The following is a 16291-nucleotide window of genomic DNA, read 5'->3' as shown; positions in this document are numbered from 1 at the left end:
AAGTATCAGTATACATGACACTAGGTAAACTGCTGTACTTCACTTTTCCTTTCTCTAGCATAGGTGATTACTTAGTTACAGCCCACGACCAGTGTGAAAACTGGTCAGTACCTGCATAGGACTTTGAAGGGCTATTCTGCAAGTGCTACAAATCACGTAGTGTTTTTCAGCCTAGCTATAAAAAGAGAAAAAGACTACAGCAAGAACAATGCCCTCAGAGCGTCACCCCAGTTAAAAAAAAAGAAGGGGGGGGGAGGGGGAACAGCAAGAGAAATCACAGGGAAGCTGGAATCTAATTGCAAAGAACTCTCCTATTAGGATAGAACCAGAAACCTATATGCCAGAATTGAGGTGCTCAGCACATAATAAATACTGCTAGCAAGTCTATCCAAGTCAGTGATAACCTTCAGACAGAAAAATATCACGTGCAGCACCTATGTAAGAGAAGTGGGGACCGCTAACCTGATCCACTAGACGCTTATTCTAAACCTCAGCATATGAAATATGTAGAAAATATTGATACGTAATTTACTAGATATGGAGGTGAGAAAAAAAATTAGATACATTTATCAAGGACAAAATCACAATGACAAAATTATAATGCCATCTTCTCAAAAGCAATGATTTGCTAGATACAGAAAAGCACATAGTCAAAGATGGACTAATTAATGTGCTTTTCATCATAGCTCTAAAGTACAAATTGATGTACCTAGTGATTAGTAAGCTTCTGATTTAGACTCAGAATTTATAAATCAGCACGGACTAGTCATAACACACCCTAAAGTATGGTTATTTGAAAAAATTTCCAAGTTTTAAGGACAGATTTTTGAAACATTTACATCTGAGCAGTACACAGATCAAAATCAAAATATGAAGGGAAAGCATAACATGGTTGCATACAATAACAGAGAAAAACTCAACTTTCCTCAAGACTTAAAAGAGTTACGGGAAGGTTTAAAATAAAGGTAAATGTAATGTCTAGTGGAACTTGTGCTTCTCAGTCATGAACCTTTCCTTTATTTTCAAACAATTTCCCCGAATCCTTATATCTATCCTTCCATTTTCCTCATATATCTATTTTAAGAGCCAAACAACAACAGAAGCACCTATTCCTACTTCAGGGGCAGCTTTTCCAGGACCATTTAGAACAAGCAAACAGGCTACACCTTCTCTTGTGCATCCCAAATGCATGTCAGTCTTGAGGTATTAACTCAGTCACTCATCAATTCCTTTTTAAAAAGACAAGCCATACCACTCAGACTGTAGATCTCTTTTTAAAACGCTGTAAGAAACAGAATGGCCTAAGAGGCAAAAAGTATCCTTACTGCGACTTGCAAAATTACGTTATGTAAGTTATTTATGTACTATAATGACAGGCATCTCAGAAATGCCTGTTAGAAAGGTTACATAAGAGTACATATGACATGTCAGTGAGTGTATTGCGAATACTGAGCTTGCTGAACCGTAAGAGTCAGCCTCAGACTGTATTTGGTACATTTATGCAGGAGTTTACCATGCGCTGGCTTCAGAAGGAGGAATTCTTGTCTGATTTTTGATCTCCAGGAAAGCAGAGTAATCAATATCTTCCCCCTTCTACACGCAGTAGCAGGTTTTCCTCAAGTTACTGACAGAACAGTTAACAGACATGTTCTTTTATTAGGAAAAAAAAGTGGTTTGTATTTTTTTTTCACATTGGCTTCAACTGCAGATGTCCTTTGTCACTTGTCACGTTGGATTACTCAGTGCTCTCTAGCAGGTCAAAAGACAAATACATTTCTAGCTGCTGTGACGAACGACATGCATATTTAGCTGTGCTTCCCTGTACTGAACATAGCACTGTCCCCCTTTTAGAAAGTGCACTGGAGTCTCTCCGTTGCCACTTACAGTTATGGGTAGGGCATTCACATATAAGTCTTTTACATGTGGGTATATAACCCAGGACACTGAAAACAACATCTCTCCTTAAGTTCTATCTGTTTGGCAGCTGCCAAGAGAAACCATGAAAAGGAGTGTATGCAGGACAGATATCAGTGATATCAAAACCAACTTCAGAAGTTACACCTAAGTATAATCCTAAAAATCAACACGCACTTTTCACTTGTGCTTACAGAAATTTGACGGGAGACAGCTTGATACTTGAGCTTCTATCCCAAAAACTCAAAGAGCTGATGCCTCTTTCACATGAACCTTAGCCTATTAAATCAATTTTAAGAATACCTAGTGAATCCTACAAGTTTTCCTACTAAAAGGCTTAAATTACATAAAAAGGTAAAAGCTTTATAAAAAACAAGGCACTACACGGTATCTTGCGGAATCCAGCTCTTACTAGCTGGAAATGTTTTAACCCAATATAAACATTCCATTGGTGTTCTGAAACAATTCTAGGTAATTAGATTTATTTTATGTCCACAGGCTAATACAGGATCACCAATATATTTTATGCATTAAGTTGTCTACTCAATTCACACATAAAAAACCAACCCATTTAAGGCCCAACACAGGGCCTTAAATCCTATTAATTCATTAGGTGGTGAAAAACGTACAAGTTAAAGTTTGTCTGATCACACAAAATTAATAACATTGTTAAAACAAAATAGCACAAATTAAGTAACTCCTAACTTGAATACCTTCACTGCTACTAGCCTGTGAGAGAGCTGCTTATAAGCTTTCTAGCTCTCTGTTGACAAATATTCCTGAGATTCTCAGGAGCTAACGAACAACATTTTTTGTTTATTCTTCAACAGAACAGTGGAAAAAGCAAGTTCTCTTTTAACCTCTCAACATACATAATCATCAGATAAATTTTAGATAACCTATTACAAAGATTCCTCTGATATTCGAAGTCATTATGTTTCACACTGTCAATCAATTTTGATTGCATTGTTTGCCTTGTGTAAAATCAAATGTACGTGTATCTTTGAGGGATCAGGACTTACTTCCAACCGCTGTGTAACAGCACAAGTACTGAAGATACAATAGCAACAAAAACGGCCTGCAGATTTAACAGCAGATGACAGTTTTCATTTGTAAACAATTATAATTTTTTAAAAAAAGTACTTAAAACACACAAACTCCACAGTCAGTATGTTTTGATTATATTGGTAACATTTGTCATGACATATGCCCTACATAACACATGCAGTCCCAAAATCTCTGGAAAGCAAGAAGCAACTTGTAGAAAACAAGAATGATTAAAGTAAAACTTGATACAGGTGACCTTATTTTAAAAACATCCTTTCCATATGAAATCACTTAGAACACATGTACTGTAAACCTACCTGTTCTCCAGCCACTGTACATACTACTGTCTAATAATCAGATGACAATACTTTAAGATGTTTATCTTCTACAGGTATACTAGAAAAATAGATGGTATCTTTTTGTTCCTCCTAACAGGACTGGGAATCTTACCTATTTAATGGCATGCTGCCCTAGCTAAATGATGAATCCTGTCTATTGCTTTTCAAATGCACCAACCTTCTCAAAAACACTGGATGGTGTCATCAAACAAAACCTGATGTTCTGAATGATGGTGTCCGTATGCCTCCAGCGTCTTCTATCATGGCGCAGCCAGGCCTGAACAGCTTCATACAGCTCTATCTCTGGAAACCTGCTCAGATGGTCATTATCCAAGTAAGACATGAGCTTCTCAAAGCTCAGATATGAAAGGAAGTCAGGTCTGGACATGAGCGGCACAAAATTCTCTAGCAGAAAGGAGTCCAATTTTTCCCTGACTCCTTCGATGTTTACACCAAAATCATCCAGAAGTCTCATAATTTCTGCACAGTTTTCTAAGCAGATCTTAGCTAAGAGAAAAGAGCAGCAAAATTTTACCACCTCTATAAGCTGGACATACATGGCAGCCTGAAGGATTTCATGAACAGTGTTCATACTCAGTTCAATAGTTCCATAGTACATGAACTGGAGGACATGACTGAAGCCTGTAGCTGTCAGACCTTTCAAATGGATTTTGTCCTGATCTCGTTCCCGCATGTCAGCTGTGAACATAATCCTGAAGTAATCACTCTGGGTGGCAAGCAGTGCTTTATGGGCCTGAAATTGGTGGTCTTCAATGACAAGTGTGACATCAAGAAGCAATCCCTCCTCATACAGTGCTCTGAATCCAGCAGAGACACTGGTGTCATGGATGGAGGAGCTAAACCCTTCCACGTCCCCTGCCATGAATCACCTGGGGGAAAAAAATAAACATAAAAATAAAAATAAATTTTTGTTTCTAGTAACGAACATATCACAAACTCTTCCTGACCAGATAAATCCTAACTGAAGTTGCTTTCACTGAGACTTAAAAGTCTTCCCCATCCTTTTGGTTTTATCTTCAGCTGAAAAATTAACTGAAGAAACAACTTAAGACTCGGAATTCAAATACTTTTCACCCTCAAATATTCTCCTTTTAAAGATCGGTTGACGAACAAGAATAACTATGCAGTAATACCAAAGTAATTCCTCACTCCACACTACCTAGTGGTCAGATAATGAATATACAACAATGCCAAAAAGCTCACCATTGTTCTCCCTCCTTCCCCTCCCCCCCAATCTTTCTAAAGGAGGTATCTCAAGAGAGCAATAAAACACCCACTCTTGAATATCAAAGGTTTCAGAAAGGAAGTGGAACTTCCTTAACTTCAGAACCAAGCTGTAGAAGAACTGTACGAGGTGTAACAATAAAAAACACCCTCCTTAAAAAACGTACATCAATTTACTCAAAAGTTATTTCTAGGAAATGAAACATTTTGCAATTCGAAGATACTATTTAAGTTTTTTGCGTCTCATTTCTCCCATAAAGATATAGTTCAACTTTCCCTCGTTTCTTATTCTCAGAATTATTTACATAATGAGATTTATAAACTACAAAATACTAAAGGCCACAGGAAGCACTGACAGGATTAGGTCACAATAAATAATATTCTATCTACTATATTTTATCTACTGGGTTTAGTGAAGCTTAACTGCTTTTTAAACGCTACTTCTGTGCAAGCTAGGGTCAACCACAATTAAGTTAAAAAGAAAATAAAGACCAGCACCATCTTGCCCTGTAAAAGTTAAGGAAGATCAATAATCGGTAAAAAGCAGTATAAAAAAAGTACTCAAAATCCAAGAATTTGTCAAAATCTTGCTCACCTTCCTGGGGGCTAGCTAGGGTGCAGTTCCATTAAACAGCTTGAACCAACCTAACTATTTATCACTATTCGCAGGGCAACGGTGCACCTCATTCTCCCTCTGTCCTCATCCTGGAGTCTAAGCTTCTGCTGCCTACTTTGTGCCATTTCTGCTGCCCACCGGACTGCTCTGGAAAACCCATTCAGCTCTTAAGCCTAGCAGAAAATAAGCCACGGGGAAAAACATAACCAGAGAGTGACCAGGTTGGCCGAGGTTTCACAACTTCAGAGAGCAGTTACCATGTTGCACCCCAAGCACCGCATCCTGACTGCTGCCATTCTGTCGGCAATGTATTTTATGAGTCTCCATGAACAGATAATCACCTCCTCTCCTTAACTCATCCACACCCATTCTGGAAAACAAAACCTGAGATTTTCTTTGTCTACACAAAACTACAGTGGTGTGTGGGTGTTTGTAGCCGCGCCTTGTGGAATTGGCACCACTCCCACACCGTTGAAGCCTGCTGACAATCACAGAATAGAGTTAAGGCCAGGAGCAATTCAGGCAAATTAAGGCCTCAAAACAAAATTCAAATTCCTCAAAGTAAGAGCAGCAACAAGGGAACAAAGCTGACAACCCAAACACTTTCCAGTGACCCAGTATCCATGATAGCACACTCCTTTCAATGCAACTGAAGGTAAGAGAGAAAATGCAAACTGCTCTGGAGCTTCCCATTGTGAATCCCTTGTTCCTGAATAAACCACATCCCTACCAGAAAGGTAAATCATCATCAAATATTTTCCTCTTAGCCGTTGATAATTCTTGTATAAAAGCAGGAAAGGATAAAATTACTTTTCTAACTCTTACCATCTCAAGAAGAAGCAACAAACTGAAGAGGAAACATAAAGCCTGGCTTCAGGAATTTGCTTTCCAATAGGAACTGCGATATTAAATAAAAGACAAGCACTAATATTAGATTTTTTTTCTTTCACTAGAGCACTTCTAACACCTCCCCTTCCACCTCCAGTTCCCTGATGTCTAACAGTAGCTGAGCTCACACTAAATTCTTTTCTCTTTATGAAACTTAATGGTTACTTTAAACGGGCTTTAAATGGGCTCCCCATTTTCATAAAATATAGAACAACTTCTATATACAACTACCTCTCCATTTGGTTTGAAACTGGCCAAGGGGTTCAAAGGTTAGTAGGATTTTAAGACAGCAAAGCTGGGTTAGCTACATTTCTTTAGGAGATAACTACGGCATACGCCTCAGCTTCAACTCCAAGGTGAATGGAGATGACAGGACAGAAGGACAGTTGACATCTGCTAATGTGAGACATGAACAGAACAACAGAAGAATAAATATTAAAAAAAAAAAAAAGAAAAAAGTCACAAGAGAAGGAACATTCCCCAGATGACTGAAGCAACATATAATAAACTGAAAATAATGGGATTTCCCATCACAAAGGCAACAATCTCATGGGAGGGATTTCTTCAAAACAGTACATATGTTACTGTATACATAAAGACCACACAGGAACAATACCAGTACGACATGTTGGGGGCCTTTGCCTTTAATTTGAGAAAGTTAATTACATTATGCATACTCTGCAAATGAGAGGAACTCAGGGCTTTAAAAGGGTACTCTTCACCACCCTCAAAGCAACAAAAAGGAGAAGTCAGCAAGTGAAGATAAACAGAGACAAATCCCAGAAGGTAAATGCACCAACTCGAGAGGAGCAAGTCGGGTGTTTTTCTAATGATCTAGATAAATAAAGTCACGATATCCAAAAACCAGCATCAGACAGTGATCTAGGCAACTGACTGTGGATGGCCCTGCTTGAGCAGGGGGCTTGGATCAGACGACCTCTCCAGAGGTCTCTTCCAACTTCAGCCATCCCATGATTCTGTGATCAAGCTGCTTGTATAGCAACTGCTTTTTTTTTTTTCTTAAATTTGATTAAACAGTAGTTAAAAAAAAAAAAAACACTATTACCATTCAAATTCAAATCTATCGAAAAAGTAAGGTGGTAGGAATCACCAAAAGGCATTAAAAAAAAACTGCACAGAGGGAATCCTACTAGGTTCCAATTTTCATATCTCCCTAGAGGTGGTTATTTGGTTAAAAAAAAAAAAAGTATTAAAACAAGAAGTCAGCCACGAAGCTCAACAGTAACAAGCTAGTCAACACTCTGAAATTATTATTTCAGAATGTTTCAGAGAATGTGATGTTTTAAGTCACTTAATCCTTCTTTTCACATCTCTGCTTATATTATTTTTAGTAAGTCTACAATTTTCAATCTCAGAATGCTTCCTCCCAAACATCACACTGCATTTAATGGATTTCTTAGGAAGACACACAAATAAGACTTCACCAAAACCCCATCTAAAGACGCCTCAGAATTTTACAAGTAACAAGGGGAAGACTACTCGTCTCCCTCTATTAAACAAAAGGAGTAAATACTCTTTTTTCTAGTATAAAGCCATACACAATATCAGAAGTTACAATTTTCTTTAAAACTCAAAATTGTATTGGCCAGTGCATATACTTTAACAAGGGGTTAAAATAGTTTTCTATAGAGTCTTCAATAGAGACTGAAAGAGTAAAAGTTAAATGCATATTATGACCAACCAGCAAAAATCTTTATTTCTATAGCTAGTATTCCAAGTCAAAAGCAAACAGCAACATGGTAGCTCAAATATTAAAAAAGCAATACAAAATACTCTCAATGGAAGTCATTTTTCTAAAGCACAGCTATCCTATTCCTCCCACGCAGACACTTGCAATCTTCGATGTAATTCTATGCACTATTCAAATGCTGCAGCTTATTTCCCAGAAGACAATAATGTAACAATTTTTTCTTACTTTCAATAAAAATGCAAAATTCAGAGTTAGATTTTTTTCCACCCATGCAAGTCACAATAGCACACTTGATTTGACAGAAGACATGTAGCCTACAGTGATCCGCAAGAAAAATGGAACAAAAAATTCCAATGTATAAACAATAAAGGGAAAAAAACCTAAAGCTGCCGTTCTGCATTGTCCTGCGCATACTAGAGCTGATCAGTGTAATGCAGCACAGGAAGTAAGATTCTCTGCTGAAAAAAAAACCAAGGGAAATACGCTCAACCTTGTTAGCTTTTCCTGACATTTCTTCTTCTTTCAGCACATAATGCATTACAGAGTCTACTCTGCTGCGACTGTAAAAGCTCTTTCTTGGAACATTGATTTCTCATCTTTATTCTGCAGTTGTAATAAATGTCTGAAAAGCCTGCTCCAGACTGCTTTTTCTTGCCAAACAAGGAGAACCGTCTTTCCTCAGGGTCTGAGGCTTTTAGTCACAAGTAGAAGAAATGGAGGCTAAATGCACAGGCTACTGAGAAGGAAGTTATGGAATACTTACTTGTGGCTCATGCCCTTCTTGATTTCAAAATCTATCCAAAAGCAGTATTTCCTGAAAAAAGTGCCCTAAAAAGAAGCATCTGTATTTAATATGGAAGCTTGTGTGCACTTTCTAGGGATAGAAATGTATTGTCCTAGCAAAGCACTGACATGATCAAGCACAGCATCTGAAAGGCAAATTTCTGCTTTCCTTTCCTGCTGTTCCTTAATAACTCATCTGTGATGCTGAGACAGAACTAGCAAGCTTCGTATGAACTACTTTTTCATTCTACCACCTACCTCATAGAAATTCTAAGAAAGCATCTATGTGAACACAGCTGAACCACAATTTTTCACATAATACAACGCTATCTCCAGGTTACAAAAAAGATATTTCACAAGGCATATATAGCCGTGTTTTGGTAACATAAAGTACTAAAATAGAGCTTAAAAAACAGAAATCTCTTCCATCTATGCCATTCCTTTCATCTGTCAAATGCATGCATTTAAATGTAAATTTTAAAGGCAGTACGTACGCTTTATATAGCAAAGCACATAGCAAAAGCTGCTTTGAGGAGCACTCTTTCACACTAACTTTAAACTAACACTGTCCTGCACGAACGCAACATTTCTCCATACTCAGATTTTATACATGTATGTGCAAATACACAACATACAGGCAAAGCATTCACAATTGCACGAACTGGTCACTGAAAAACGGGCCTTTGAATGCAGATAGACAATGAGTGTATAAGCATGCTTATACGGTATAGATAATTTATCCCCCAAATTAGGCCTCTATTTACATGGTTTGACACTAAACCCACCAAACTTTGTCTGAACCACCATTTTTCCTCACAGCTCCCCACTAACAGCACTGGAAGGAATTATATAGAAATGAAAAGGATCAGTAAGAGTGGATATCAAAACTTTCCATTGCTAGAATAATTGGAGATGCAGGAAACAAAGAAACGTATCAAGTTTCTGCATGTGTAAAATCCTTTATAATCCTAAATTTTGGTAACAACTTTTCTTAAACCTCTCAGCATTATCTGGTAGTTCACGCTGAGGACTTCACCCAGCCCAAGGTGAGAATTCCAAAAGCATCCAGTTACTTCAGAAGTGAAGAGTTGTGAGCTTAACAGTCACAGAGCCAAAGAAACGATGCTGCCAGAACTGCAGAAGCTAACACCTTGGGTACTCTTGAAAACCAGCCACTGGACGAGGCATTTCTTTTAGGGGCATACATCAGACACTGACAGCCTCTACCTGTGTCGCTATCTCCAAGCAATCCACAGCAGCTCTTAACAGCAGCAGCATTTTTGTAGCACATCAGTTGCCTGTGAGGTCATCATGGTTATGCTAGAAGCGTTATCAGAACTAGTTATAACCAACATACTTAAATGACATACGGATCATCTCAGCTCTGCATGCTTACACGTCACACTGGAAGTCTGCTTCAACGATAGTGTACAGTACTAGGAGTGTTTTGTTTTGGAAAAACCTCTAACCCAAAGCAGATGTGTCGCTGCTCTTAGATATATGTATTCATAATGGATGAGGTTCTCAACTCATATTGCTTTCTGTTCCTAAAAAACGGCATTACAACCCAATTTAGTCTTTCTGCACTGAAGAATCCAAATGTTATAAGCACACACAAAAAATAGAACCATTTCGTTTCAAGAGACTACTGAAGAGTTTAAGTATCACATACAGTCAATTTAGATGAATACTAACAGATTTTGTCAGAAACTCCGCATTTTACAATGCTAGCAACCAGAGAATAATAACATGCTCCCCAGATGAGCCCTTAAATCAAGCTTTAGGACGATAATCAAAAGGTGTCTGATGAAAGTGGATGCTTGACAAGCCTTTTAAGACTGCTAGACATATTAAGCTGCTGTAGTTGCTTGACCAGTTTAACCTCACCTGACTGAATCTAAACTCAGTTTCTGTCCCATGAATTAACATTAAGTGGATGACGTAATTGCACCTCGCAGACACCGAGAGATTTTTAAACCATTTGGCTAAACTATCACTGCAGCTACGCCTTTATAAAAAACATGCACCAGAGCTAAGAGCAAGCGCAGCCCAATGCTGTTCCAGCTACATCTACTGATGTCAGACCACGCAGTCTAAAATATTTCTAATAGAGCCATAAGAATGAGAATCGTCTCTAACAAGAAAAACTTGTAACACTAATATGTAAGAGTTACATGATGGCAGGGATGAAAACTATGAATTTGCCACTGCTCTCAAAGAAGAACGACCACCCTACCTTAAGCGTCAACATTATTTATGTGTTTGTAATGTATGTAATGATTAATTTTATCAAATGTCAGAATTATTATGACCAGTGATTTTCTCATTGTTAAGACACTAAGAACATCACAGTGTATTTTATACAGAGGAGTATCAAATTAAGTATTTCCTACTCAATAACAAAAAATCTAATCCTACATGTTTACAGCAAAGTGTTTAGGCTTTTAGCACATACAATTTTAGCATAATAAAAGGTAATGAGCTGTATGTTACTACTTCAGTAAAAATTATTTTAATACAACTTAGGGTATTTTAACTACTTCTTAAAACTCATTGACTTTTTTGTTATCATCAGTAAATTTACTGCTAACTCAGACATGCCTTTTTAGTAGTCCTCTGAGAAAATAAGAATGATGAGATTGTGCCCTTTGTCCAAGATGCACAGCTTTGGCTCCACTGTCAAGTGCCAACTTCATTTGTCAGGACAGAAGTCTGAAACTTCTACAAATCTGCACCAAACTGGCAGCTACCCAAACAAAAAGACCCAGTACTACCTCCAGCGTGAGCTCAACTTATCTGTTCTGCTTCGCCTGCTGAAAGGCAAATCAGCACGTGTAGATCCAAACCAGCTACAGGATATAATTAAGGAAAGTGAAAGGAGATGAGTGACGGTGGGAAAGTTTATAGGACATGTGGTAGAAATTAAACACATTGGCTAGGTGTTGGAAGGAAAAAACACAGAAAGGATGTTGACACATGGTGGTATGCCAAGGGGATCCGAGAGTGAACTGGGGTGATGGCAGTGAAAGAGCTGGGTTACATCTTAGGAACAGGTATATGACACAACAAAGAAGTCAACAGGACGCCACACCTCAGCAGTTCTGCCTTTTTATCGGGTAACAGCTTTATAGTTCCCCTATTCTTCATTTAAAGGAATGAAAAAGACTTTAAGTTTTTAAGTGACGTTTATGCATTTACCAAAACAGGTAGAAGCCTCAGTACCAATCCTGAGTGGTAGGCTACTCCCGCTACCAGTAACCACTATATTTTCTAACGCTGCCGATCGCAAAGTAGCCCTTCCTGCGGCAGGTGCTCGGCTGACCTACTTCAGCTCTCCTACCGACACGTCCCACACGGCTGAGCGGCCCCGACCAACGGGGCAGGAGGACCGGCAGGTCCGGACGGGCCGCCGGGGCCCGCGGGGCCGCGCTGGGGGCCCCAGCTCTCCCGGCAGCCCGCCGCGGCCCAGCCGTGCCCGCCGCCCCCTCCCCGGCGGCCGTAGGCACGGAGCTCGCTACCCCCGCCGGGTTCTGCGGGCGGAGCGGAGGAGGAGGGCCCCGGAGACCGGTGGAGGCGAGGGGGCCCGGGCCGCCCTCGGCGGAGCTGACGGCAGCGGCAAGGCTGTCGGCTTCGCCTACCTCTCGGCGGCAGCGGCGCTGGAGACGCGGCTCCTCCCGCAGAACCGGCGGAGAGGGTGCCCCCCGTGTAACATACAGCCGGAGGCGGCGGCAGCGGCGGGACGCGCCGCGGGGCTGGGGAGAGGGGCGAGGGCTGAGGCAAAGCCGGGAGGAGGAGAAGAGGCGGAGGAGGAGGAAGAAGGGGGGACCCTGAGCTCCCTCCTCCCCGCGGTCCGCGCCCGGGGGGAGCCGGGGAGCCGCTCCCCGCCGCGCCACGCTCCGCTCCGCCCGGCCAGGGGCGCTCCCGGCCGGGCCTCGCCGCCCGCCCCCCGCGTACCTCCTGCGCTGCCCGGCGCGGCCGCAGGCGCCATGTCCCCCCGCCGCAGGCGCCCCGCGCCGCCCGTCACTTCCGCCGCCACCTGCGGGCCCGCCGAGCGGCCGGCAGCCCGCGGGAGGGGCCGCGCCCCGGGCGGCACGAGGCGGCCGCCGCTCCCCCGCCCGCGGCCCGGCCCGGCCCGGCCCGGCCCGGCCCCGCACGCCTACCCCGCCCGGAGCCGGCCCGGAGCCCGGCGGGCCCCTGGGAGGCAGGTCTCTTACCGGGGGCTAGCAGCGGCCGGCGGCCGCTGGGGATCGGGAGAGCCGTGCCGGGGAGCGTCATCTGCTTGGCTCCTCGCCCGCCAGCATCCACCTGTGGGGGCTCCGGGGCTGGGTTTCGCCCCGCGGCCCGCCAGCCTCGCCGCGGCTTTGCAGCGGCCCCCTCGGGCACCGCGGGGGCAGCGGCGCGGCGGGGATGTTGTACCGGAACGCGCTCCGAGCGGCAGCGAGCCCTCGCAGGAGCTGGCGCAACTCCTCCCCCTCGCAGCTGGCCGGCTGCGGGAGCTGCAGCCTGATCCGAGCCGCCTCGCCCGTCGCGGGCAGCCCCGGCGGCCGCTGTGGGAACCAGGTCACCGAAGCCCAGCGGGTCAGGGCCGCCAGCCCCGTCTGCACAGCACAGCCCCGAGCAACGACCTGCACGCGGCTCCCTGCGGACTGACTGCACGGGGCTTTGCCGTAGCCCAGACTTCACCTCCTTGCTTTACTGTACGAGGTCAAAAGAAAACCCGACCTTCCCACCTGTCTAACGACACCACACGGGCACCGTTGGACCTTTGGTCTGGCCCTGCCACCCTCAAACCCTGTGCTACCTGCTATGTCACTCTCTGCTTTAAGTAACAGGCTGCACGCACGCTGCCATCCTCCCCGTGTATACTGCTGTTACCTTCCCCTTCGCTGTCAATTTTCAGCCATTCGTTACCACCCCCACCCCACTCTCGATTAATAAAACAACAGCACAACTCCTCTAGAACTGCCACCCCCAATCTGAACGTCTATCCCACCTTTCACAGCTTCGCACAATCAACTAGTTACTCCGTGCTCAGCTTCACAAAAGACTTCCCACTGCTATTCCCACTCTGTTCAACTGACCTCCTGCTGCTCCCTCATGGCCTACTTACTCCACGTTACAAACACCCTGCTCCCATTCACTCCCTCATACCAGTGACCTGACCTCTCTCTGCTCAGCCAACTTCATACCGTTCCACCTCATGCGCTTACTCACGCAGTAAATTTGCCCCATTTCCCCGGTCACCGTTTCAAAACCTGTTACTTGCGCAGTTACAGTGAAACAACTGACCTTTATGCACCCGCTATCCCGAAGCAGCTACCATTCCTGCCTCCTCCGCCCCAAAAAGACAGGCTCTCCCTTATTCACAGGATATGTCTTCTGCTGTATCAAGCACATACCACACCGCTCCTATCTCATGCTTTGACAAGGAGAATCACTGCAGAATATGTTTCACACGTGCAGAAACCATACAACTGAAACATCACGCATCCCTCTGCCCTCTTCAGACTTTTGACCTTCACAGGTCAGGGAAGACGGAAAAAGCTAGCCGGGCTGTTTTGGTTTTACCTGACTGTCATTTTGCTGTTTGCAGTTTGTGGCAAGCTGAGGTGTAAGATGATCTTCAGGTCTCTCCTATACACTGCCATAGAAATGGACCTCAAACCTGGCAAAAAAACAAACAAAGCAAGCCAGCAGTTTTTACATTCTTATTCTCATCATTATTAAAACATATATTAACGTATTAAAGAGTATTGACAAAAAAACACTCCTCCTCCACGTCGGACAATTTGCCTCTAGTGTAAAAGACAAAACTTGTTAATAATGTTGCAATCTCCTAATTAAAAATGTAAGATTGTTAAATTTGGGCCCTAGTCAGCAACCAGTAGGGTCAATACCACCTTAACTAATACTAATTTACATAGAGATTTAGGTTGTCTCCTCTCATTTAGGTATCTGTACAACCTCGGTTATTAAGTAGTCACCATTGGCTTAAGTGAGACTATTGAAATTAATAAAATTTGGGACATAAGTTTTTGAGTTATATTAGTGTGCAGTTTACTATTTCATTTCTATAATTTAGACATTAAATTCATGCATGCGTGTATCATATACTTGACAGTTCCTAGAAACATTTTTACCTTGTTTTGATTTGACATTTGCAGTCTTTAGACTTTCATTTTTCTTCATACTACACATATTCCCAAATACAGTGAACCCTAGTAATAAAACATCAGAATATGCAAAATGTAGCATTTCATTGTTTAAAATAGGAGCAACCGTTTGTGTATTTTTTCAGATTCCTGGCAGAATTCTTGGCAGGGATTAAATCATTTCTAAAGATTGCTGCAAACGTGACAAAAGCTGTTTCTGTAATTTTATATTGCACTGCATTACTGCATAAGTATACAGCTAAGTAACTATAGAGTCTAGTATTTTCAGCTCATTTTCATGCCTGATGTCGAGGCAACCACATTCAAGTACTACATCGTGTTCTCACTATAATTTGTATATCTGTCATAAGCATATATTGTTTTTCCCAAAAGCAAGATATTTACAATTCTTATGTAAAACATCATGCGGCCTGATGGAAGACTAGAAATGAAAATGTGTTTTATTTTTGTGCAGAATTACTGGGTTGCAAGACAGAATACATTTTGTCACTGGCAACATCATTACTGTACGGTTTCTTACCACACTCTTGTATTCTTTTCTTCAAAACAAGACTGCTGGCAATGTATTTACTATTGGTATATAGAGAAGAAGTCACTCCTGGATCTTGTATCAGGAAAGTATGGAAATAGTATTTGTGAAAGTGGGAGGTTACGCGCGTTGTTAAACCAGGCATACCAGTTTTGTACAGATTTCCATCATCGCGTTTCAATCACACGTGTGCTGTGTGCCCGAGACCTATTGTTTTCACCCAAGCAGTTAGCCAGGCAAAATCTGGGAACCTCCACATTTTCCAGTAAGCAAAACTGCTGTTGATGAATGTGGGTGCATTTGACAGTGGTTACTTATTGTGAAACCAGTTGCTCTGGTCATTGAAGAAATCCTATTACAGTAGCAATATCCCCTAGGCCTTTTAGAAGTTCCCATGGAGAAGAAGTCAATTCAACTCCCCATGGGGGAGGGTTGTGAATTTGGCGTTTAGTCTCTGTTAAGTCTCTAAAATGGCTGTCAGCACTGATCAGGGATTTTATTCCATTTTTAACACGTTTACTTTGTAAACACGTTTTAACACGTTACGTTGCTGAACACAGCATGCATTTGGTGGGGGTTTTGGGCTGTCTGGTGTAAAAAAAGCTCATGTCTTGGAGCAGGGCCTTATATCAGTTCTCTACAGCACTCAGCCTCCAGAAGCCAGTAACGAGGGAAAGGCTGACATTCAAAATCGCATTAGGCTGATGGCCAGCGGAGATTACCAACACATGCACAGCGACATCTTGCCGTTAAAGCCGCCGAGCTGATCAGCCGCCGAACTGGGTGCGCTCACTTGCAGCGCACGCGTGGCTCCGTCGCGGGGGAGGCAGCCCACCTGCCCGTCACGTCGCGCCCCTCACCGCCCCCAACACACCTCCATGTCCAAGCCGCTAGGCGCGCAGTGACAGACGTTGACGTCTTCACCCCCCCCCCCCCCGTCCACGGCGATGCCCGGTCCCCGCGGCGGCCGTTACCTCAACGCCCCACGCGCCGCCCCTCCCCCTTCCCCTCAGCCCGCGACCGTTACCCGTCGGCGGGCGCCCGGCG

The 16291-nt window shown here is 42.9% G+C and overlaps 1 protein-coding gene across 13 annotated transcripts in view; it reads right to left on the bottom strand.

The window, feature by feature from the left end:
* Positions 1-16291, bottom strand: part of KLHL15 (kelch like family member 15) — a 27716-nt gene extending 11425 nt beyond the window's left edge. Inside the window, exons 1-4 of one of the 13 annotated variants that reach the window (XM_080567952.1) lie at positions 16119-16218; positions 14111-14207; positions 5986-6058; positions 3478-4189 (exon numbers count right to left, since the gene is read on the bottom strand). In XM_080567952.1, coding sequence (XP_080424078.1) covers positions 3478-4182 — 705 coding nt within the window. In that variant the 5' untranslated portion in view covers positions 4183-4189; positions 5986-6058; positions 14111-14207; positions 16119-16218. The other 12 variants (XM_080567951.1, XM_080567949.1, XM_080567941.1 and 9 more) reach the window with 12 other exon arrangements.

Source organism: Anser brachyrhynchus, assembly GCF_964034855.1.
Source record: "Anser brachyrhynchus genome assembly, chromosome: 1".
NCBI classification, from domain to species: domain Eukaryota; kingdom Metazoa; phylum Chordata; class Aves; order Anseriformes; family Anatidae; genus Anser; species Anser brachyrhynchus.
Note: the sequence above shows the minus strand (reverse complement) of the source record. Positions and strands in the feature narration are given on the sequence as shown.